Consider the following 27283-nt stretch of genomic DNA (forward strand, 5'->3'; position numbering starts at 1 on the left):
AGGAATAATAATTATAGGCCTACAGATCATGTTACATGTTTGACCACTGAATGGGCAGGCAGTATAAGCAGCCATCGGATGCATGGATGCGTTCGAGCAAGCGATGGTACCGATATATTCACACACATCTACATACGTAAGAGAGTAATATAATGTATTTAAGCAAATAATTATGACATTATGATACGTACATATGCAGACAATTTTGTTCTAGTCGTTCTTATCGATCGAATGGTTACCATGCCCACCAATGTCTGCGAATTTAAATCCAGTGAACTTTAACATAATTTCAAGACCATTAAATACTTTTAGCACTATTTCTATAGGAAGGGAAGTGAAGAATGATAAAATACTTTATTCCTTGTGAAATTTCCTGCTTTGTTACATGCATCTTATAGGCCAACATCTTGTGAAACAGCAAAGAAACTCAAATTCCAAGTCTGAAATGTATGATCATAATATTAAGGCGAGCACATAAGCAAATAGGATGCAGTGCATTCGGTACGTCCTAAAAATGGAGATAACATACACATACATGCAAAGACGCCCGCAGGACTTTCTCCAGGGAGTTCAATCCAAACTTTTTCAGTAGATGAATTGAACACTCGAGGCCTCTCTAATATTTTATGGACGTCACATTACTTTGCAACAGAGAGTGACAGTTCCTGCAAAATTACAGTTTGTGACAATAACAGTGAATTTTTAAACACTGTCCATTGACTGGAAAACTTGTGGGTATAGTTTTTATATTAAATGATAGACATTAACAGTTTAAGTTGAATACATAGACTACCATTCGCTGGTATAAATTTAGTAAAATTAAGCATTTAATTTTTACATAGGTATCCTGAATTAATTTTGTGCTGGAATTTGGTATAGTGATTAGACAATATTTCTAGATTAATAAAAAATTTTTAGAATAAAAATAACTTTAATTCTTAAGTGTAATTTTATTATTAAATTTGCCGGCGTGCAATTTGTGCAGAGAAAAATTGGCTCCCCTGTTTAGATCCTTGATTGATGAAATCTAGATCTTGATAGAACTGTGAACTTCATATGAAACAAACGTTATTTTTAATTCACTGAACTACTTCATTACTAAAAAAAACCTGCGATCGTCTCTTCTTCAATCCAAATCTACCTATAATTTTTTCACAGAATTTATGACATCTCCTCTCTCTCTCTCTCTCTCTCTCTCTTATAGATATCTGTGTACATTCAGCATGCAAAGAGCATCCAGCCGCGAATGTAGAGCGGATGCAGTAGTACACAGCGCAGCTGTACACTTTTGAGTATGGAAAGATAAAATGTATGCACTGTATATGTAACAAAAAATGCTACATAATTTCCATATTGTTTTTTTATTATTTTATTTTCACAATGAAGAATAAGCTGGAGAACTAAGGGATTAAGGAAATAAATCAAAACTCAGTTTCCTTGGTAAAACACCTGTAAGAAACGATTGGATCCGCTTACACGAGTGTAATTAAACTCTGACCCCTAGAGTGTGGGGAGAAATCAGGTTCGTTTCACTTGGCCTTCGTAATGCCAGCTTTAAAAGCCAAAGTTCTGCAATCGTGTCTGGCAGCAAGATTGGTGAACTGAGAAATGTTCCGAGGATGGCGATGGAAAAATTTTCCATTCCATATAAGATTAAATCTCGCTGTACTCAACGGTCTTTAACAACAATTTGCTCAAATTTCGACCCATATCATATTTATCATACTACTAATTGCAAGTCCCACTCAAGACTTACTCTCTTAATATGTTTTATACCAGATCAATTATCTGTGACACGCTAAGTGTACCTCTTCTTAGAACGTCTTGTTATTCATCATCTTTTACAGTATTAACGTTGCGACAATGGAATTTCTTGTCACAAAGTATTAGGGGCTGCAAGACAATAACATTTAAAAAAAATAGCTTAAAGGATAACCTTCTTAGCAATTCACTCTAATTAGGCCTATACTGACTTAACGGTCACTGACTATATGGTAACTTCTTTCTTTAGACATGCATCCTGATAGAGCTGTATTTTCACAATGGTCTCATAATAATCTCTTCCTGTTATCTAATATTATTTGAAATATATTAACATTCTATGTATTTTAGTTTAATTCTGCTATACAGTTTGTATTTCATCGTTTAATTAATAGTTCACAGTATTTTACTGTTTAATTCATAAGTAACTCTTATATACATTTAACTTTTATATAAATCGAATTATTGTACTCTTTGTAGCTTGTAAGTTCATACATATGTATGTATACTTTTTGCTGGTTGAGTGGAAGAGAAGGCCTTACGGCCTTAACTGTCAGCTAAAATAAATTATTATTATTATTATCATTATCACAATCATTATCAATTAAATGCTACGGAGTCAATGATTTCAATCTGTTCCTACTCTACCAACATCGTCACAGAATTGAAAAACGAAAATAGTAGGTACCAGTACTCAAATTTATGAGAATAGTGCAGATAATGTCTTGCTAGTTAATGCGGCCTCTCAAAGGATGTAGGGAATGGATTTTGTACAAAGCAAAAAGGACACGTAGACAGAAAGATAAAACAAACATTAAAAAAATAAAGCACGCAATTTTCCGCTCCCTTGCTATAAAACTTTACAAACCGAGACGACGCGAACTGTTAATTTCACCACAGAAATGACAACGTGTAATTATCTTTCAAGCCTCAATGTCCATAACGACACATCAGACTATGTCATTAACCAGGTAAGCACAAAAGATGCAGGCTTTCTGGGAGATAATGCATTCAAAATTCTACCCGCAATTTTTGGAGATTTCTTCATTGTTCTAGAATTTAAGGATTGGAGGAAAAAAAAAAATCAAGTGTAGGATTTCCACTCATTTGTCTAAAACTGTGATTTGTTGCCAACGAGATATCAACGACATAGGCAATTCGCGTTATCAGACAATAGGCGATGTGTCACGCATTCGTAAACAATTGCTTTATTATACACATTGACAGATCTGATCTGTAACCGACTATCATTACAAGATCAAACAGGAAAAATTTTGACACTATGGTATCAGTACAGTATTTCCAATATGAGATTAAATCCGTAAACTAAATACCTATACAGAGTGATTCAAAACCTCTGCGACAGAGTTTGTCGCAGGGGTTTTGAATCACCCTATATCAGAGCATTCGAAAATTAAATGACAATAATGCTGAGTATCAGCGAGTATGATGGTGTAGTATCTACCCGATAAATCAGTTATTGTATGCACAGAAGTCCTGCCTAATCAAAACATTATACATTTGTTGTTCGTGATTTTTCTTTTTTTCAAACACAGTAAGTAATACTGCTCTAGAAGAATGTTTGAATATTTTGTAAGTACAACAGTGCTTTATAAAAATTCTAGCAGCCCGTGGCAAAAACACAACTCAAATGTTTAGAACATTGCAGGAAAATAGTGGGAAGGAACCCTTGCCATAACGAACTGTTGTAAGGTGGATGGGAGTCTTACAAAAGGAAAGGAAAACCAATGGACATAAACAGAGCGCTTATACAGGTATATCCATTATCAATATTCGCTGTTACAGTGGTCAATCTAATGAGGAAAGTGGAATTGTTAAATAAAAGATGGAATTCAAACGAATTCGGAACGGTTTGTGATGAATTATCGCACAACAGTTGGGGCAGATGGAGTACACAGTCTTCCATGGGTTTTGTATCATATTCTTGATATTCCAAGGGAGGATATTTAAAATCTGTAATGTTAAAAATGTAGCTTGTCAAAATTATAGAGTTTACTATTACTTTTCGTGTGCCCTAGCAATTACCTCAGGAACATAAAAATTTAAAAATTAGATTCCGAAGTAGTTCTCACACGACATAAAACAGCCTTTAGGATTCAGTACTCTCTCACCTAGTCTGCGTAGTCACAAAAAATACATATTCGAAAACATTTGGAACATATTGAAACAGTTACGTGGTATATAAATTGAATTCCATTAATGCCGAGACGGCATTAGTCGTACGCACAACGAAACTACGTCTTCTACCCCCACCCCTACCATGCACGTGCCGGCTTGACTGGCCTGTATTGTGTACTCCGGTTTTGAATGCTAGAGTAGCAACTGCACCGACATTACAAATTAGAACTCGTTTGCCATATGTGCCAACATTCAAAGGTGCAGCGGCACGCCACTGTTTATAGGAATAGCTATCTCTGTGTCTTCTATTCATACTTACTGGCATAGCAGTGGGGAAGTGGATGAAGTACTGAATGTAAACACAACTTCAAAACGTGACGGCATTTATGGAATATATTGTACATCAAGCAAGACAAAATTAAGTTTTAAACTACTCTTGTTAAATTGAGGTTCCTTTCCAGAGAATTCGCAGTCTCTGAACGGTTCAAACTTAGAGTTCGAGTGAAGTGCATTGAAACTTCAATATTTGTCACGTACTGCGTTGGACGACCGTAAAACTTCTACGCTTAATTAAACAGTGTGTAATTTATCATTCATCAACCGATTGCTCAGCAAAACTAGAAGTATATGCATCGTCTCCTGAACATGTAAAGAAGCTCATCAGAATCCAATTCCAATTCAATGACTGAAAGACCATTTCTTAGCAATGTGTAGAATTCTCAAACCATGCATATTCTGTATGCAAGTAAGATGATAAATATACACAGACGATGTCACCCAAAAAGCTCTCTATGTAACAGTATAAAGTTCCAGATATAATGAAAAATGGGAGATGAAGGGGAGATTGTATACCGGAATAAAAAATTACGCATCGTTTAGATATCAGTAACAATCCCTCTTCATGTGACAATGCGTATCTATTTCCTGAAGTACATTATTGCAACAGGGGATGGATGACATCTAGTGTCCATGAGGGGCGAGAGGGGGACATCACATAAAATCAAGAACGTAAGAGATAATGTGTCGGAAGCAATGACGTTGTTATATTACATATATGTTGCAAACTGTAATGGACCCTTGGTGGAAATTCAAGGGTATACATGCTCGCAAAATTCCCTCCTTTCGCACAATATTTAGACTAAAGAAAAATAAATATGACATCACTACTAGAGCATTAGTTTCTCATGCCGCGCGACATAGCTACAGGTTCCAATCCCTAATAAGGAACTAAGAAGCGAAATTTGTAGTGGACAAAGACGACAGTATTAAGGGGATTAATTTATTATTGTTGCTATTATATTAATAAATTTTACAAAGTAATAACGCATTTTATTTATGAATATATTGTGCACATATTTTTCTAATCAACATTAGGTTTTCACAATAGATCTAGTAGTGAGGTTAGCATGGCACAATGTCAACGGTTGAGACAATATAGGTCAAACAACAGAAGACATAGAACCATTCCCTAAGGAAAGGAGCTAGAGCTGCATTTTTCTGCAGGACTCGAACCCGAATTCGTTGACTATAGACTAAAAACGCTATTATTTGAACTACAGTTGAGAACGTATATATCAGCTTTAAAAAAAAATGATACATAATTGCAATAGGAAATGTATGCGAGAATTTTCGACAAGAAGCTCAGACAAGACAAATCTATTTACAAAATAATATTTTTATGAAAAGAAAATATTTTTGCGACTATTGATAGTTATGATGTCATTTAGAGCATTTTAAAATTACATTACTTGGTTACTTTTTAACGTCATCTGAAATAAAATACTTTAAAATTTAGATTCCTGGAAGATCTCGCTCTTTTAATTGAATTTAGAGTTTCTCTAAATTTCTTGAATTTATTTTATTTATTTCTTTCTTTCTCTTAGTTGAAACATTTAACTGAATTTAATTAGATGTTCGAAATGTTCCCCTTTTACAATATGACAGTGGCTAAGGGGCAGTTCAAACCCCTTTTGAACATTATCAATTGCTGATGATTGCTTTTCCCTACACGCATTCGTTATTCTCATTTTCAACTCGTCAATATCGCAAGAACCCTACTTCTCAGGTATCGCCATAAAAAGTAATCAAGTGAAGAAAGGTCAGGTGATCTTGTAGGCCACTCACTCTACGTGTCTTCCTTTTCCGATCCATCATTCAGACATTCCCGAACAGGAGCAGCAAAATGAGGTGATATCAAATGCTATAGGCTATTATTAAGATCTTAATTCTCTGATTTTCTGTTAAGAGCTCTTGTTTTCATGTTAATTTCATCAATAAAACTGCCTTTATTACGCAAGGACTAACAAAATGTATCAACAATTAAATTTTTATCATAGTAATCATAAACATAGTACTTTTGTATAAACAAGTATTGGATGAAAATATGCTCTTTCAGATGATATAAATAAACAAGAATTTGTTAATGTTCTCGATAACGTCATAACTCGAACAATAATTGATGTCGCAAGAATATTTTATTTCCATAAACATATTATTATTCCCTTCTAAATACACGGTTTTACGTGTCTGAGCATTTTGTCCAAAATCCTGTCATTCAATCTTAATTACAATCGTACATTACTTTCAAAAAACCTTGTTGATATATGTTTACTTTCTCATTGTAATAAGTATAACGATAAACTTTTAAGTATTAGGTCTATGAACAATATTCTAATTCAAGATTTTCACGAAAGTACACATTTTCAGCATTGATGATATCTGAAATGTCGTGTACGGCATTCCGTCTGTGTATGAGCTAGATTTCTCATAAACTACTGAATGAATTATGTTCATATTCAGTATCTACGAATATGAGTCAAACCTGGAATGCTGCACATGAAATATAATGCAATAATTTATGGACCTGTATGTAATTTCATGTTTATAAGTTACAACCAATTATATATGCATACAGACGCTAATTATATTATTGTAGTTGCCGACACAGCTCTATCACTTTCACATAATCGCAAACAAAATCAACAACCATATTCCCGAAAGATCAAACATGGAATTCCTAGAAACTCCCAAGAGACATGTAACCGCAGGTGGCGGTGATGCCCGAGTCATCAAGTATAGCACTCGCCAGCCAGTCAGATATTTATTACTGAAATACATTAAGTTACAATTATATTAATAAAATGAGTGGTTAGATTACAGGCAGATGTTACAGCTCACCCCTCGCTACAATTCCCACAGCAGCTCTTCTTCATCACGAGGCCTCCTACACAATTTGTGCCGGATGACTCCTAAATCCTGTGGTAAAGGCAACGGAAATGTGAAGCTGCCCACATATCTCTGTAGTGTACGACCTACAACCCTAAACCGAGTTTCGTTTATCAAGAGGAAGTGCATTAATAACGAAGATATGATATTCGTGACACAGTGCTCTAAGAATGGATCTTCGTAATAGTCAATGGGTGTACACACATACATTGCAAGCATATACAAACAGTATGCAAACACCGCGTTAGATCGGCTTTGCAGTCGAAAACCCCAATTCAAATCTCTACAGCATGTGACGGATGAAAGCAATGTTCGGAAATTGTGTCCGAGTAAAGTGAGTGGCCAGTAAATTTCCAGTGACTTTTCTTGATCGTGGACATCAGTGCATTAAAAAACAAAGCAAACTTTTGCTATAGTTCTTCCCCCTTACCACAAACTGTGACTTTTTACAGAGACGGAGAGATACAAGGTTTGTTTCTACAGCAGTTTCCAACGGTTTGAAACCATCATGAGCATGCGCACTTCAATTTTACACATAGTAAATTCGATGTGCACATTGCTCATGACGGTTGCAAACTGTCGGAAACTGCTGCAGAAACAAACTTATAATGAAAGAAATATGCTCCAATTTTCCTTTCCATAATTCCGCCATATTATTATTATTATTATTATTATTATTATTATTATTATTATTATTATAGCCTATTACATATACATACAGACATTTTCGGTTAAAAATGTAGTTCACATGTACTGAGAACACCATGAATTTGTCAATGTTGTGAATCGTATCGCAATAAGTTCTGGATAGTTTTGACTTGTATCTCAGAGCTTGCAAAAAATTAATTTAAAGAATAACGTTGCAATGTGCCGTGAGAACCAGCGGTTACATAGTTTCTCTTTTTCCAGTCTCATTTTTCACTGAACCTGGACAATGAACACCCTGTTGTAATTTGCTGCGATGAAAATGCTACTGCTGCATGTGCAAGACTTACGAAACAGCAACATCTACTGCATCCACTCGTTACTGATTGAAGTCCATTCCTTCGGTCAAGGCAAAGATTGCGCAAGAATCAGTTATGGATTCATGTTAGTAAACAACCTTCGATCTGAGTTTGTTCAGATTCTTCTACAGTATTAAAGCCTTTGACATACACACTGGGGTCGAAACTCTGCTGATTTACATTGCTACATCAATAATATTGATATTTGTTTTAAAAAGTTAAATATTAATGTTGTTGTTTGGTCAACTGTTCGAAGACAGGTCTGAACCTTACAAGTGATACCAAAACTGCACCACTAATGAGGCAACTAGACCAGGAGGTAATGGGATGGATGGCCAGTTCCTTTCCCCCCTCCATTGCATACATCGCTGATTAGCTATATTAATCAGACTTCAAATGCATACAAACAAAGAAAATACATTAATTGTAATTTTATGTTCCATTATAGCTCAAGAGGTAAGGTTTTAAGGCTCCAATCTAGCCCACCCGATTCGATTTCCTTCCCAAAGCGAAAACGAGAGGATGGATCGGGCCACAGAATTCAATCCTTGAAAATGTATGGTTTTGAGGAGTGTTTGTTATGGCGTGAATAATAATAATAATTTAGAGGTAAAATAAAGTTATGTGATGACAGATGGAATAAACTGCAAACTCAGGACTCAACGGTCAATTATTAATGGCATATATTATTCCAAGATTCTTCCTATTTATTAAAGAAAATTTTGAATACGGGACGAGAACATTCATATCAAATATCAGCAGTTATTAAGTAATCAACTGCAATGTTATACGTAAGATAATAACTATATAATGAATATAATTATTTTATCTTACGGAAGGAAAAAAATTTGGAACTCATTATGAAATAAGTGTTGAATAAATGCAGGAAAGCTCGTTATTTACTTAGTTTCGAATAGTCTCAAGTCTTACGTTTTATCTTGATGGCTATTTCCCTATTAACTTCAAGACAGGAAAGCTGAGAAATCTGCATTTTCTGTTTTAAAAAGGAGTTATTAAGAATGCAGAAATAAAAATTCTGTTGCATTAGTGAATTTTAAAAAAAGTTACTGAGTGACGTGTCTTACACCTACAAAGATAATACGAAGTCATAGAGCTACTGAAAGTCCCCAGTTAAAGGAAGACTTGCATTCGGGTCTACCAATTGGATCTTTCAAAAGAATAGCTACAGTTCGTTCGTAGGTCGGCCGGACCACTAAAACATTCAAATTTGAAAATTGTACTTTCAATAATTGTTCCTTTTAAAATGATTCATGTTTATTTTTTATTTCATTATCCTTAATTAAAAGTTTTCTTGTTTATTTCATCATCCCTAATTAAAACTTTTCTAACACTTGTTTATATTATTTAGGTTATGTTATAACGGTCCGGCCGAGCTACGAACGCACTGTACATGTATTCATTATTTTTCCAAATGTAACTTATTTTTCATGAACTATCGTAAGTCAACTAAATGTTAAAAATGTAACTAAATTATAAATATTAATGAAATTTATCTGGAGATTAACAACAAATCAATACGTTGATCAGGTACAGAAAATCCCTCCTAGTGACTACTATTATAAAACTGGGCAACGAGCTCTTAAAAAGAAATGAAAAAAATATATTACTTCGGGATTGCTTAACTATGGGATTGCTTTACTATTTGCTTATTGCTGAAAACATACTTCTACAAACACAAAAGCAAAGTTTGAAATGAACAGAATTTATTATATTAATACAATTGTTTAAATGATAAATGTAAAAACACTCGAAACATTAAAAAAATAACAATTGTGTCAACTTCATCCGACAAATTTTATCCTGCAATCAGGAAAAAGTTTGTTGTAAATTAAATTTGTGTAAAATTGCAATCTTTCGAATTTGTATAGTGTGCAATCCCTCCTTTATGGAATAGTTTTTTTTTATATTTATTCATTAAAGATATCAGTTCAAAGAATTTGAGTGGCCACAAGGGTCCTGAATACAATAAACATGTACAATATAATGTGATATTAGAAACATTAAAAAAAGAAAGTAAATTATTGAAGGCAAATATAAGTGAACTAAGGTAATTGAAATAGAGATGATGATGTAATATTTGAAGAGAATCCTTGATAATATTTATAAGAACAAACATTACATAATCAAAAGGAATGTGAAGTTCCTTAAGATAATTCCATGTGGATTTTGTAATAGAACCTCTACTGCCAAATAGCAAGCCAATGACAGACCATTGTTTAAGAGGGATGTTGTACTTTTCAGAAGGATAAGGCAAACAAAGTTCATAATTATATACACTTCTTCTCAATATCAAACCTCGGTGGCCTGATTTAGGTTTCTTTCGAAAGGGATAGTAGGTTCAAGAACAAGAGCCCGTTTTAATCGTCCTTTAATAGCAATAATGTCTGCCCGTCTAAAAGAACCATCTGATAATACACAATGCACTTCCTCATGAATCTTCCAATTTAAAATGTTTAATGATTTCGCCAAAGCATGTCGTACACGATGGTGTCTAATATTGATCAGTAGCTTAGTCCGAGCTCTGCATTCTTTTAGCCAAGAGGAAATACCCCACCACTAGCATACACTTGTAACTTACTGTACGTCACGTTTTAACAGTGATAATCGTTTCCAAGATAACTGCTATCATTAAGTTGAACTACTGATAATGCCACTACGTTACTTCACGTCACAAACTGTACGAAATGAATTATCTTTGTTTTAAGAAGTATAACTGAAATAAAACTACTTCGAAGTGCTAGAAAATTCAATTATAATCTAATACTTTAAATAATGCATCATTCGGCAGTCTATACATGTGAAGATTTATGATCCGTGACAACAGCGCAATTAAGGCTACAAGCTTAGGACCCTCGCAACAATTTTTTTTCCTGTCATAAAGCTTAATAAGTTGTGAAGCTGCCTTATTTGGAAGCAAATTATAATAAATTTATGTAGGCATTCATAATATATATGAACTTGGCGTGTTCAGGGGCAACATCCTAAAAATTGAAAATAAACTTGCGCTCTTGTTTTCAGGATTACAAACTGAACACTTGTTAACTGGCACTAACTTGAAATATTTCAATGAAAGTATTAATTTGTCAGCTGCCTAAAATCTATTTAAGCTCTCTGCAACATAGGATTATTTGTTTGAAACATAAATCCATGCTTAACAGTCTAGCTGACAGCTTGACATAAACACTGATACTGATGAGGCTTAAAATTTGACAATGACATTACATGCCAGAGTGATCAACCAGTCATATACATATTATATTTTTTGTAGAAACATAATTACGATAAATTTAAATGCAAATAAAAATTAAATTCACATTAAAAAAAAAACAATCCTGCACAAATTTCGATACATATTGCAGTATACTACCAGTATTAAGCGCTGAACATCTATAAAATATTATAATTACATCGTACCCAACTGTATTTAAACTGAGTTGTCTACTTGTTTTAAACAATATTTGTGAGTGCAGTACCTAAATCGTTACTGATAACAAGACAGCACATAAAGAGCTCTAGTGTCAGTACTTCAAACTAAGCGGTACGCATACATAATAAACAAAACATTGACATTTTAATTCCGGTATTACATATTTCGTAACATAGGGTCCAATGAATTCATTTTTAAACAAAATACTACTTCTGATCTATTCAAATGTTTATGAAGAGTATCTTAATATGAAACGCGTATCGTCAACCATGCTTTATTAGATTTATAGAGTGTAGGCAATTAATTTAAAATGTACCTACACAATAAATAAAATGTGCGAATTTAATATATACACGAATATTAGTTATCTATTAAGACGAAAACAACTATACAAATTCCGATAAGGAAGAAGTGTCAAAATTAAAACGTTCTACCGGTACCGGTATATTATTATAAGTGTTCGGCTTAATATTATAAAATACGATATCATCATATCACATCTGCATATCAATAATAAATATCCTAACATAACTTCATTCGCTGTCTTGCCTTGGTGCATTTTGTTTCCTGCGGGTAATAATCAATATGGTGACAGCTACTTCCAGGGTTAAATCACTACAGACGATCACCAAAAACTTATTATCTAAGAAGTAAAGTATGAATTGATAATACTCACTGGCATTCGTTCATGATCTCCTCCTGGGTTCGAACCTGGACAGGTGCCAATTTTTCCACAGATTCGTCATAATTGCAGAAACAGCGTGTGATCTTGTCATCGAACGTGTTGACGAGGTCCTCCAAAGATCCAGAGAAGGTCTCGGTAAAATTATCAGCTACAGACGAAACTTCCGAGCCGCCTCCACCACTACCACCCCCGGTCACAACACCCCCGATATGTGGTGGGTGTCCCACTATATTCTGCTGCTGTTGATTCTGAACTTGAGTCGATTGTTGCTCTGGTGAGGATAACTGCTGTGCAGTCTGTTGCAACACTGCGTCATTGTCATTCAACTGCTGACTTAATTGTTGTGGTGGTAGCACTACCATACCGTTGTTTGTTGATGTTGACAGTAGGCCTCCTAAAGCAGTTTCCTTGTTGAAATTATTTGAATTACGTGCGTCTTGATGAATGAAATTATCTTCATCTCCCGTTAAAGATGTAGTTGTCATCTGGTGTTGCTGGAATTCTCCTGGCATTACTCCCCAATCTTCGGTTTCTTCGAATTGTGCCAATGGAGCCTCGAACTTTAGCTCGGCCATCTTGCTAGCCATGTCCCTCATCGTCTAGAACGGCTGTGTGCGGCTTGCGCTACTGCGCTTGCCTGTCTGTGAATGGTGCGAGAATTGAGCGTAGTCGCTAGCCACCAGACCGGCGGTGGAGGGAGATCTCGTTCACGGCGAGACGATCTTCTCGCCTTTTGCGAGAAACTGTTTTGGTTATGTCGTCTGCTTGCTAATGTTTAATCTGTCAAAACGCTTCCTTATTGATTTTCAAACGTCGAGTAAACCAAGCAAGACTTGGGATCTGTAAATAAATAAAAACAATATCTCTGTGTTAACAAAACTGTCATTACGTGAAGAAAAATCTATATTTAGAGGTTAAGGACGAACAGCGTGTTAATACATATGACCGCAGTTACATTGCAGACGCGGTTACTTTGAAAAAAGGCTAGGGGCTAATAGGATGTTAAAATTTGTGTAGTTTATTGTAAATTAATTCAGTAGTAATATCAATTATTACTTTATTTTTGACAACAATAATAATATTACCATTATTGAAATAAACACTGATTGTCTACAGCCCTACATCTACAATAATTGAATCGGTCATTGCAGAAAGGGGATAAGTCATAAAATCTTACTTTTGAGATAATCAATAAAAACTCTTTTCTTCTTCCAACACTGGAGTAATCATTATAAATATTTTTTCTTACTTCGTTTATGAATAGTGAAGTATAATACATCATGTTAGACATCTGACATCTCAAACACTTTTGTTTAAAATTGTTTAATCGAACCATGACATCCCCTTTCTGCAAGGAATTGTTAAATATAAAAGAAAAAAAATATATAATTTACAATTTTGGGCTAATGTAATATTTGAAAACAAGCTAAATGTAAATAATTAGAATGATAACGATGTTTTTGTGTGTAATTGTTACATTACTGTCACCATTTACATAATTATTTTTGCATTTTAATCATTATTTCTGCTACAGAAATGTACCAGTATGTGATTTTATATCGCAGTTTTAAATCAAAACTCTACTTTTAAACTCGTACTTAAAAACTGCATATAGAAGAGCACAATAAAAATATGTACACTAAAGTACTACACAAAATCATTTGTTTCAATTGTTACAGAGTGTATTGTTAGACGTTGGAAGCCACGTCATTTGTAGATTCCTTGTCACAAGATGGCCAGTTCAGGATCTGTTCGTAAAAGAAAGTGTGTTCCAATGGAATGTATTGCCTCACTTTCGATACGTCTTCAAGTTCTATTTTTTTTTTTTCCGTATTAATGGGAATTTTCCCATTGTAGGCTGTACTTTTGTGTAGGCATTACTATGCGTCCAGAACCTGGTTTTTTTTCATACAGAATCTGTGTTTCCTCATTTCACTACCAATGAACAAACTGGCAGTCACACATCCTGGATCATCTTCAGAGTAAACAAATTCACTGAATTGTGCTGAAGAAAACATATTCTTATCTTACCCTTTCTTCCTCAGTGTGTCTAATGAGCAGGTGGTTTTCTTGTAATACTCTGGCCACCAGTATTTAAAATTCAAAATATCATTAGTAATAACTGATTCTACAGAAAATCTGTTGTCTGTGTTTGCCTGGTAGATCAAGGTTTTTTTTTTATTGGTCTGACACATTTACCCTGTCTATCTTCCTTAGTTTGCGCTTCACTACATCAAATTTGCTGTCACAGGGAAGAAATGAATGGCCTCGTTGTGGGAAATAATGAATGATTTTGTTAAATCTCCCCATTTGGGTCAATGCAAGCAACAATCGAATTAAGCTATGATTTTTATTTTGCCCTCCACAGTTATCAGAGAAAAGATACAATTCCTTGACTGAAGAAGGGACATTATTTTCAATGTAGTTCAGAAGGAACACACTTCATTTGAAGATTTGTGGCCTATACCTTCATGATAGGAATAGAAGTGCGCCGTATGATCTTTGAAATTGTGAATGTTGAAAATTGATGACCCAAAGTTGCGTCTAAACAAACAATGAGTAGTTTCTTACCCACATTGTTCTCCTGCCGTACGGGCTGCTACAGACTTCCCAATGGAATTGACGTTCCAATGCCTTCAGTTTATTTTTCTTATTTACATTTCTGCGGTAGTTAATTTCATTGCGTTTACATTTACCACTAATAACACAGTTTTCTTCCCCTGGGTCACTTACTACTTCTAGGTTATCTGTCATTTTCCTTATCAGCTGATGGGCGCGTAACTTATCAGATCCGCGGCACTCTGTTGCGTCACGTCGTCAGTCAGTGCAGAAAGAAGGTAAGTCGCTGACTTGTCCCCTTTCTGCAATGATTGCGCTGCTTATGGTACTCTGCTTTGCGTTGAGAATGAGCAAATTTGCACCATTTCTGTATGGAAATGTGTGTCTAGGTCTGGAGAAAGCAATGACACTCTTAACTCATTTTCGCGTTTTTCATGACTTATCCCCTTTCTGCAATGACCGATTCAATTAGTAAATACAGAAATTCCTTCATAGCATGTGACAGACGAGAAAAGGATCCCCTAGACTTACTTTTATTATTACTTTTATTATTATTATTATTATTATTATTATTAATAGTATTTATTGTGTTTATTGTTAATTGTCATTTTGAGCGTAATTAGTTACCACTGCCACAGGGTATTTACTCATTTGCAGTGTGAATAACTACATAGCCTACATACACATACAAAATTAAACATTATAGGCCGCAAGAAAGAAGGATTATAGGTCGTCCGAAGAAGCGATGGTGCCATCAATCGTTTGAAACGTAATAGGCTAACAGTCTTTATTCTTGCAGAAAAGAAGAATAAGGTTATCATTATCATCGCTATCATTATCGTCTAAGAATTGACTCCATACGTCTTGTGAGAATTTTGTACCAACATAATAGGCCTATGTAATTTAGCGAACTCCCTAATTTGTAGACTAAAACTAGTGCGAATATTTTTCATCATCATCATCATCATCATCATCATGTCTACTTAGTGTGTTTATCTTAGCGTTTTTACAGATTTAGGTCCGATGTCTGCGTTTTTACAGATTTCGGTCCGATTTCTGACACAAGAAATTAAAATCTATCCATTTCTCACAGAGTGTCCATACCCTGAGCTGTTATCGACACCTTATCTATAATATTCTATAACGGATGAACTGAGACCAAGCAAAAATTAATTAGTTGTCGAGTCAGATTAAAATTTCATTCCCACAATAAAATTGACTTTTTGTACAGTTAACACTAGTATTTGCAACAAATACTGCGAAAGTATGAGGGGAACATAGTTTATAAAATGCATTTCCTCACGCCGATAATTTATATGAGTAAACCATTATGAATTAATAAAACGGAATGAAAAATGAATTAATGTTTCTATGTTGCTTTACACGTGGTTAAAACCTGAAGCATTAAGTTGCCCTTACTCCTACATATTCCTGTTACTGAACCGAACAATTATTGTAGCTAATAAAACTGATTCAAATGGGAGGAAGAATCAGACGAATTACATTTTTGTGGCTTTAGCATGCCATTGTTGGTGCATCTTTAAATGGGTACTTTTATGTTGAAATAAGTCTGAGTAAAGGAGTAAAAATAAAGGTGACAGACAGATAAGAAGTATGTGTGTAGATAGCTAGAAAACAGGAACGATGATGGATTGATGGTGGACGGATCAACACATGAACAGAAAGATAGACCACACACAGACTAGTCAGACAGTGACAAAGACGGACGGTCAAAGGGCCAGACGGTAAGACGGGGAGATAGATAAGTAGGCAGGCACGCGGGTAGATATGTAACTAGATAGTACATAGGTAGGTAGACAGGTAAGTAGGTAGGTAGGGAGGGACTAGATGGTAGTTAGGTAAACAAGCAGGTAGATATATCGATACACAGACAAACAGACAGGCTGACATATACAAACAGGCAGACATACAAAATGATGGGCCGACAGACATATACATACACAGCATACACACATACATACAGTCGGTCTGGGTAGCGTAGAAAGTAAAGCGCTGGTCTTCTATGCTCGAGGTTGCGGGTTCGGTGGCATATAAGTGTGTTTAAATGCGACAGGCTCATGTCAGTAGATTTACTGGCATGTAAAAAAACTCCTGCGGGACAAAATTCCGGCACACCGGGGACGCTGATATAACCTCTGCAGTTGCGAGCGTCGTTAAATAAACCATAATTTAATTTTTTACATACATACATAACATAACATAACATAACATAACATAACATAACATACATACATACATACATACATACATACATACATACATACATACATACATACATAGCAGACAGATAGATCAAAGTAAATAAAAAGAAGGAAAAGAGAGAAAGAATATGGGTACCTGGATACAAATAAATAAATAAGGAAAAAATTAAAGTATGAACAGAAGAAGGAAACTAGGAAATAAAAAGAAGAACAGGAAAGATGACGAATAGGGAAGAAAAAGACAGAAAGAAAATGGTATAAAGAGAAAAGAAAGATACAAAAATGAAGTTAGAAAAAAAAAGAAACAAAAAAAAATAAAAGTGGCATAGAAAGAAAGACATGAAATAAATTAAATACAGATAGAAAGGGAGAAACGATAATTTAAGAAACGATGATAGAACGAAAAAAAAATTAAAGACAATGTAGACAGTCATATAGAAAGATGGTAGGTAGGCCTAACCCTAAACTGAGCAGTGAACAGTGCACGGAGCAGGAGATAAAGCCAGGCATGTTGCGCGATCAGATTTATGCAGAGTGTGATGAGATGTGGACTGCCAGAGACACGTCCCTTGACGTGAGGCGCGGCAGCTGCATACAAATTGGACATCCGTGTGATGGATCCCTTCGACAAGTCATTATCGTGGTCCGGCGCGGAGCAACTTCACACATTTTGTGTCGAAGAGATGCTACTGGTTTATGCATGACGAGGTCAACGGCTGCTCTCAAATTGAGGAGCTCGCTCAACAACGGAAGTCTTCCCTTTCACCTTACTCGTCGCCATGCAGCTCTTGATTCGCACCTTGTTCGAGTTATAGGGTTGCCAACCGTCCGCAATTTTTGCGCATTGTCAGAAAATCAGCCCACTATGCAGAAAAAAAAAAAATTCTTTTCAGAACGCTTAATGTCTGGAATTTTGTTCATTGCAATATTATATTCTGAAATTTCATATTGATATTTCGTTATTAGAGACCGACGTAGTTTGGAATGACTCGGTAGTAAATCAGCATTTGAATAACTGGAGTGATTCTGATGTGCATCTCTTTAAGAACGAAACACTGAATGTGTACCAGAGGGCCATTGACTATTTGCAAAAATGGTTTGATTACGATTCTTCAGTTCTTAAGAAAATCACTTTTCTAAACCTTAATGACACTTTCACATTAACCCTTAAATTCGCAAAGTATCCTATACTATACAACAGGTTAATAGGCTATATGCTATAATATCATTTGAACTGGTAATGGAAATTACGGGAAAACGGCTGAACGGATTTTAATGAATGACCTGCCATTTTGAAGTTTGACATACAAGTATTTTCAGAAGCGTTTCTCTGAAGCGTTAATTTTCCTACATAATTTTCCTATTTTCCAAAATCCATCTTTCGTCAGTTTTCAGAACTAATGGCATTTCAGAATAAAACAAAACACACACTACAATAAACAATATTACACGAAGGCCATGACCTGCAGGATTGCTGACATATTTAGAGTTCAGATGGCTCAGATTCTCTGATATCATGTCAATATGACGATCTTCATTTGTGTAATTTTTTGATAACGTATAAAAAATAATTTACAGGTCTGATTCTCTGATCTGTAGTTTACCGAGTACACCTGTGTACTGGATATTAAGAACTATAAAACTTAAGAATGTTTGATGAGATTATTACCATTAAAAATGAAATATTCTACTAAGATTTATTTTAAATCATCCGTCCTCAAGTGAGGTTGACTGCTGGGATCCGGAATTAACAAACATAAAAGATAAAAGGAAATGAAACGAGCAAAATAATTATGCGATTTGTACATTAAAACAAAAATTTACGTGTTAACATATAGATGACAGTGTAGAATTTGAAGAGGGGCCTTCAGAATTTCCATTACAATCTTCTGAACCCCATAAAAGGGAATTTTAAAGGATTTAAGGATATTACATGTAAATTTTGGTAAACAACCTCTCGCTCCAAACAGTAAGCCTGTAACATCCCAGTTGTAAAGCGAAATGCCATATTTTTCACTGAGGTATGGAAGACAAGGTAGATATTTAGCTCGCTTGTCATCATTTATCTGCAGTTAATGGAATTATGTGAGTAGACCTATTTGTCACTAATTATACACATTAATACTATATTGATGATATGAAAGTAAAACCTTTTGGGGATTTATATAAGTAGACGCAGAGAAAAAATATTTTAAATTAGATCTTCTTTTCTATACTTTACTGAGCAACGGCTATATGATGTTACTGAAAACTATAAAACTTACGTAAGGTAACAATATTGTTATTAAGAATGAAATACTTTTATAGTGATTAATCAAGTGATGTGGGTCTTTTTCATATATTTAATGGCAGTGTGATGTAGATATTTATATGTGTGATTCTCTAATTTTCCTAGGTAGTAATGAGTCATGCTTCCTATTTTAGCTGTGTCTTTAACTTAATCAAAATTAATTTCATATTTCTTTGGTTTAATCGAACCTGACATTTTCTTAATTCTCACCTACAATCCTCAATGAAATAGCTACTGCATTACTCCCACATGAAAAATTCGCTGATGGTCCTGACATTGTTACTTGCGTTTTCGCATTGAAACTCAAGAACTGAAGATGGATAGGTTCAAGAAAAAGTATTTGGCATAAAAAACATTCAGAGGGAGTATGTTTCACTATTATGGAAGCAAATATCTTCCAAAATGTCTGCTATTCTTCATTGGAAATAAATTTGAAAAATTTTAATTTGAACTCCTAATGAACTTAGTTTGCAGCATTTGCTGCACAAGCCACTAGTATGCTATAATTTTAATAGAACAATAGAAAAAAATGGTAGGAAAATTAAAATTTCCCAATACTATAATACTCTACGACATATAAAATATGGACATTGCGATAGTTTTTCTTTACAGACCGACACGGTTTAATAAACTAGTGTGAGAAATGAAGTTTTGCCAATTTAAGTGTTAAATGTCCTTACTAAAACTGTGTATATTGCATGTTAATATAGAAATGGACTTTGCATTGTACCAAAAGTATTGCCTACTGAAAGAGTTGATGCCGATACTGAAAGATCTACCAACTCCTCAAGAACGCTGGAATACTGTTTTGAAGACACGTAGTGTGCCAAACTTAAAGAAAATTGCTGAACACATACATGCTCTTCCAATTAGTAATGCTCATGTGGAACGAGTTTTTTTTTAATGAAGAATCTCTGTGCTTTCAATGTGTACAGACTTATGGCGTGTTTTTTTAATATAGGGCTACACCGCTACAACCAAATAACACGAAGGTAATTCTAATTGATTAATTGAGCGTCAAAATGAAAGTGTATTTACAATGAAATTCATTATAAGTTTGTGCTTTTTTATTTTTTTAATGTGTCCTGAATTTCCGTCCTCTAGAGTTATCAGCGAACTACGACATACGATTTCTCGTGTTCGCCATTGCTATTCGTACATGAGTGTTTCTATTATGTCCATTCATTCGTTCTAGGTTTGCCAACTTTATTTTTAGCAAAACGTTATAGGGAATTTGAGGAACGTCTATAAAGAAATTAGGATTATTTATGTATTTACTGATTTACGTATTTATTTATTTCCTATGACAGGATTAAGATCTTAGGATCTTCTGTTCCATCCTAACAGATAACACATACAAATTCAAACAGTAAGCCTTACAACTTAATTACAAATGGCTTTTAGAAAATCCGTCCTCACATAAGTCCGCCATCGGTCCCTATCCTGAGAAAAATTAATCCAGTCCCTACCATCATATTCCACCTCCCTCAAATTCATTTCAATATTATCCTGCCATCTACGTCTCGGCCTTCAAAAAGGTGTTTTTTCCCTTCAGCTTTCCAACTAACACTCTATATGCATTTCTGGATTCGCCCATACGTACTACATGCCCTGCCCATCTCAAATGTCTGGATTTAATGTTCCTAATAATGTCAGCTGAAAAATACAATGCGTGGCGTTCTGCGTTGTGTAACTTTCTCCATTCACTTGTAACTTAATCCTTCTTGCTCTTAGCTCCAAATATTTTCCTAAGCACCATATTCTCAAACACCCTTAACCTCTGTTCCTCTGTCAAAGTGAAAATCCAAGTTTCACAACCATATAGGCCTAACAGTAAATAATGCAAATTACATGAAAGTCCAATAGAACTTATAGCAGCAACAGGATCAAAAGGGAACATTGAAGAGTAGGCTACTTGCAATCAAATACAAGAAAAACAGAAGTGATATAGAGAAGAAATAATAATAATAATAATAGTAATAATAATAATAATAATAATAATAATATGATGATAGTACATTACATGTTAAGGGTAAAACTGACAATATACGAGGGGGATCCAGGAAATAACGACCGTTCGCTCATACCCGCAGCGCAGCTGACTCCCCTTCCTTGTTTGAAGGTCAACTGGCTTCCTTAACATGTGTTCTCATAATGTTGTGAGTACTGGTTGCAACAAGTCGCCATTGTGCATTTTGTGTTACTTCAAAATGAACGACGTGATTGATAATCCCGCCGACTGTGAGGTGAGGAGTGTGATTCGATTTTTGAATTCCCGACATTTGAAATCTGCAGAAATTTACCGGCAATTGAAAGAAGTGCATGGTGATACTGTAATGAATGAAAGAAATGTGAGAAAATGGTGCGAAATGTTGAACAATGGACGAACAAATGTCCACGATGAAACACGACCCGGACGCCCATCACTCATCACAGAAGGCCTGAAGACTAAAGTGAACGACAGAATCTTGCAAGACAGGCGCACATCACTCGACGAATTGCATATTGCCTTTCCTGACATTTCTCGTTCTTTGCTTGGTGAAATTGTGTCGCAACATCTTGGCTACCACAAAATCTGTGCCCGCCCGCACACTGCTGCTTCAACTCGAGAATTGCTGGATCAATTCGGTTGGGAAATCTTTGATCATCCGCCCTATAGTCCAGACCTTGCTCCTAGCGATTTTCACCTTTTCACTAAGCTGAAAGACTTTCTGGGTGGTACGCGTTTTGGAAGTGATGAAGAGTTGAAGAAGACAGTGAACACCTGGCTTAATGAACTGGCGGCAGAGGAGTATAACACGGGAATTCTAAAGCTAGTGAACAGATACGACAAATATTTAAATGTAGGTGGTGATTATGTAGAGAAGTAAAGGAAGCTTCAGTTATGTAACAGACTTTGTTTTTTCAAATAAATATTTATTTTTTTTAATTATTACAACAAAACGGTCGTTATTTCCTGGATCCCCCTCGTATCTTAGTATTATACGATAGTACGTTTTAAGATATGGCCTAAGTCCAAGTTATGCAACTCGACAGGTGCGTAGCAAGCAATTATATGAAAGAGAATGTGATTATTTAATTTACACTTGAATTTTGATACTCCCCGACAGTCTGACTAGGTCAGGAGAGAATTCCAGAGCCTTGGAAGCGATATGCATATACTGAAATATGACTCTGTGTTTCCCAAATTATAAAACCACCCTTTTCTGTATAAATACTGTGGGTGATGTTGATGAGCTCGACCTATGAAGCGAACTGTTTACGTCAATTTTTGTAAATGCGAAAACACCTGACATACCGTTATTTTTTAAAGATGTTGAATAGAATGTGGTAAAGTCGCGGCATGTAGACAAAACTTTAACACACGTTCAAATATTGGCAGTTTGTAGTGGGGAGCAACTCGCCCGGGTGTCGCAGCAGGAAATCGGATACAAATCCGTGCAGATTGGACGACCTCCAGGCCGCCAAGTAATGGCAGATCATTGCGACGCAATGCGACGCTTAGCGAGGGGTCTGCACGACACACATATCCCACTACATATATTGCAAGAATAGCGGGTCAAGAAGACGAATTTATAGGGCTTCAGACCATTAATTTTATAAATACGCCCTATGCAGTTTTATCTCAACATACACGAATGAAGAGTAATTTCATTGTATCCACTTCATATACCCATGCTCAAAATAAATGTAGTTTCATTAGATGCCACTGAATTAATTCTCAACCGTGTCTGAAAACTGATAAAATTCCACTCGATTATTTTGCATCTCTGCAGGGAAGTGGAGATTCATTTATACCTATACTTAGAGTTAGGAAAAAGTATTGTGATGTAGGGCCTACTACAGCTAAAGTCTTGGTTTTTCTGAACCGACGCATGCGACGTGCAAGGTGTGAGACTCGCCTCGAACAAATCCGAACTACACGAGAGATAGTGAGTGGTTTCTATAACTGCGAGATGTGAGGTCTGCGCACCTCGCAACTATAGAAACCACTCACTATCTCTCGTGTTGTCCAGATTTGTGTGGCGGGTTTCGCATTTCGCACGTCGCATGCGTCTGATCAGAAAAACCAAGGCTTTAGAGTAGCTGTGCACGCTTTATTCCGTAAAAGGTAAAAAAGGTAAAGGTATCCCCGTAACATGCCATGAAGACACTTGGGGGGCATGGAGGTAGAGCCCCATGCTTTCCATGACCTCGGCACTAGAATGAGGTGGTGTGGTCGGCACCACGCTCTGACCGCCTTTTACCCCCGGGAAAGACCCGGTACTCAATTTTATAGGAGGCTGAGTGAACCTCGGGGCCGTTCTGAAAGTTTAGCAACGAGAAAAAATCCCGTCACCACCTGGGATCGAACCCCGGACCTACGCTTTATTCCGTACCCACAGTAATGCCAGAGCACAGCGTAGCACAATTCAGTCAAATGCAACACAACAGAGTAACGTCCTAGATATTAAGAATTTCGCGACAAAAATTAAGATAGAGGTCATCCATGCGGTGGCTGAGTGGTCAAATCTCGAGCCTGTCACGCAGGCGGCCCGGGTTCGAATCCCGTTCAGGTCTGGAATTTTTCATTGAAAAATCCATAGTGACACTTGTGGCGGACAAGGTCGTACTTTTCTCGGAGTTCCCCCGTTTTTTCCCTTATTATGAACCTACATCATTCCGTCTCCATTTCTCCATTCCGTCATAATTCTATAGCATTCACCGGCTGGCGACGCACGGAGGGGGTTCAACTAGGGACGTGGTGGGGGGGGGGATTGCCTGCTGGAAACCTGGGTATGCAGCGAACCTTAGTGCAGTCAGCCGGTGTGGGTTTCGGAATGCGCCTAGCTTGAGGGTTAGCGCAATAGATCGTAATAGATCGCAGTGCTAGGTCATAGTGCCCACCATTCCATTCTAAGATAGAGGTACTACGAAAATATGTTGGCCAATATGGACAAAATGTGTTTTCCATTTACGACAATGAACTATTTTGTAAGTTGTGTGCAGTGAAAGTGGCAGGTACATAGCCTATAACATTAGGGAACATAAAAATTAAAGGACAACACTAAAATTATTTCAACCATTTACTGTCATAATACAATACTTTCTCTGAAACTGACTGAGCATACTGAGAATTAAATCAATGCCTTTCCCAAAACATGCTATCAAAAGTTTTACCTAAAACATTTTTTTTTCTCGAAAAGGAAGCAAAAACAAGCAAAATTACATTAAACTTTTTGTTAGAAATATCTCAAAGACTAGCTAACCTCTTGAAATTAACAACATTGCTTACGGTTCACTCTGGATATCTCATGACTGTCTATGTCAGCCTGTCTTTCTGTCTGTCTATGTATCCATCTATCTAACGGTTTCCCTGCCCACCTATCTAGGCCCTACCTACGATCTAGCTACCTGTCTATCTACTACATAGTTACCTATCAACCTGATCCTATTACTATTTTCGATCTTTTGTATTAGGTTTTGATAAATATCATAGTGTTTCTTTTAATTGATATTTTAAATTATATTATTATATATAAATTATTATATAATATATTATATGAAATTATTGGGGATCGTCAGTACGGTTTTAGGCGTAATAGATCGACTATTGATAAGATTTTTTGTACTCGACAGATATTGGAGAAAAAATGGGAGTATAAGGGTACAGTACATCAGTTAGGCCTATTCATAGTTTCAAAACAAATCATATGACTCGGTTAAGAGAGAAGTTTTATATAATATTCTTATTGAATTTGGTATTCCCAAGAAACTAGTTCGATTAATTAAAATGTGTCTCAGTGAAACTTACAGCAGAGTCCGTACAGGTCAGTTTCAATCTGATGCTTTTCCAATTCACTGAGATGTACTATCACCTTTACTTTTTAACTTCGCTCTAGAATATACCATTAGGAAAGTTCAGGATAACAAACAGGGTTTGAAATTGAACGGGTTACATCAGCTTCTTGTCTATGCGGATGAGGTGAATATGTTAGGAAAAAATCCACAAACGATTATGGAAAAAATGGAAATTTTACTTGAAGCAAGTAAAGCGATAGGTTCGGAAGTAAATCCCGAAAAGACCAGAATATGTCTCGTGACCAGAATATTGTACGAAATGGAAATATAAAAATTGGAGATTTATCCTTCGAAGAGGTGGAAAAATTCAAATATCTTGGAGCAACAGTAACAAATTTAAATGACACTCGGAAGGAAATTAAACGCAGAATAAATATGGGAAATGACTGTTATTTTCAGTTGAGAAGCTTTTGTCATATAGTCTGCTGTCAAAAAATCTGAAAGTTAGAATTTATAAAACAATTATATTACCGGTTGTTCTGTATGGTTGTGAAAATGGACTCTCACTTTGAGAGAGGAACAGAGATTAAGGGAGTTTGAGAATAAGGTTCTTAGGAAAATATTTGGGGCTAAGAGGGATGAAGTTAGGTTACAGGAGAATGGAGAAAGTTACACAACGCAGAACTGCACGCATTTTATTCTTCACCTGACATAATTAGCAACATTAAATCCATACGTTTGAGATGAGCAGGACATGTAGCACGTATGGCGAATCCAGAAATGCATATAGAGGTTAGTTGGGAGACTGGAGGGAAAAAGACCTTCCGGGAGGCCAAGACGTAGGTGAGAGGATAATATTAAAATGGATTTGAGGGAGGTGGGATATGATGATAGAGACTGGATTAATCTTGCACAGGATAGGGACTAATGGCGGGCTTATGTAAGGACGGCAATAAACCTGCGCGTTCCTTAAAAGCCATTTGTAAGTAAGTATATAAGAATGACTAGTAGTTTCCGTAATTTATAACTTCATAAGTTGTTTTTTGGCGATGGTTTTCTGAATACTCGGACAGTTAATACTATTAAACAGCCAACTCTTCGCATTTAATACATTTGGCTTGTCTATACGAGGGTCGAACCAGGGACAAATCCATAATCCATGTACCTAGGCACTGACCAACTAAGCGTCCTATACGTATATACGATGATTTACCACATCCGACAGGTGGTCTGGAGTGGCATTCGTGAATCCGATTCTGACAGGCTGACCATCTTGCTTCAGTCCTGATAGAGTCAGATCTCATCTCCAGACGAATATCTGGTAAACAGGCTTCGGCCTAGGGACACAGAGTAACCAGTATGAGGTTTAGAGTACACGGAGTATAAATGACGTCATGACCCGTGTGCAGTTACCCGACTGCAACAGCACAGGTGGGTCCGTAATGTGCATTACCGTTGTGTGTATTGCTGCTTGGCTGCGGTACGTGTAACAGGCTTCGGCGTAGGGACACCTGATTGACATTTATTGTCTACACTAGGAATGTCCTGTATATATTGCATTTGTACAGGGTGAAATATATTTTGTGCCGTACTGTGACGGACTGTTTACATGTTGAGACACGAAGTAACGGCGCGTTTCATCTCCCACTCCACTCGACCAACACAACACTAACGTCTGTGCGTTCTGAACTTCATGCGTTTCTGTGCCCAGGACCGAAGCCTGCTGATAAACCACATGACCCGGAGCTCCAATCTTTAAATCCTACGTCAGGATAGGAGATTCTAGTCTATTGTACTTTTAACATTATATTAATATGATAGGTGAAATGAGGGAGAAGGTAGATAGTGTTGGTGGAATGAAAAAGAGAAAAGAAGAAACCCAAGAAAACCCGTCTGCAACCTCTACCGTGTCTACTACAAATTTTATCACGATCTGAATGGAAGACCAGCTTGCTAGCACTGAGCCACAGGAGCGGCATTTGATAGCGTTTATTTGAAGATTACAGGCCTACATATGTAAGTTACTTGGTTACTCTGAGACTCTGGCCGATACATCTATTATCAGGCAGTACATCTTACCTAGCGTTATGCGTCAAAGGAAGAACAATATTATTGTTGCATACAACTCAAGTCTGATTAGCGAACTATCAGTGATGTATGCAATATAGG

At 36.1% G+C, this 27283-nt stretch overlaps 1 protein-coding gene across 1 annotated transcript in view; it reads right to left on the reverse strand.

Moving 5' to 3' along the window:
• Window positions 1–27283, reverse strand: part of Unc-76 (fasciculation and elongation protein Unc-76) — a 480336-nt gene that overhangs the window by 321065 nt on the left and 131988 nt on the right. The window contains exon 2 of the mRNA XM_069823700.1: window positions 12254–13102. Coding sequence (XP_069679801.1) covers window positions 12254–12858 — 605 coding nt within the window. The 5' untranslated portion in view covers window positions 12859–13102. The remainder of the gene's footprint in view (window positions 1–12253; window positions 13103–27283) is intronic.

The sequence above is a fragment of the Periplaneta americana genome, chromosome 4 (genome assembly GCF_040183065.1).
Source record: "Periplaneta americana isolate PAMFEO1 chromosome 4, P.americana_PAMFEO1_priV1, whole genome shotgun sequence".
In the NCBI taxonomy this organism is placed as follows: domain Eukaryota; kingdom Metazoa; phylum Arthropoda; class Insecta; order Blattodea; family Blattidae; genus Periplaneta; species Periplaneta americana.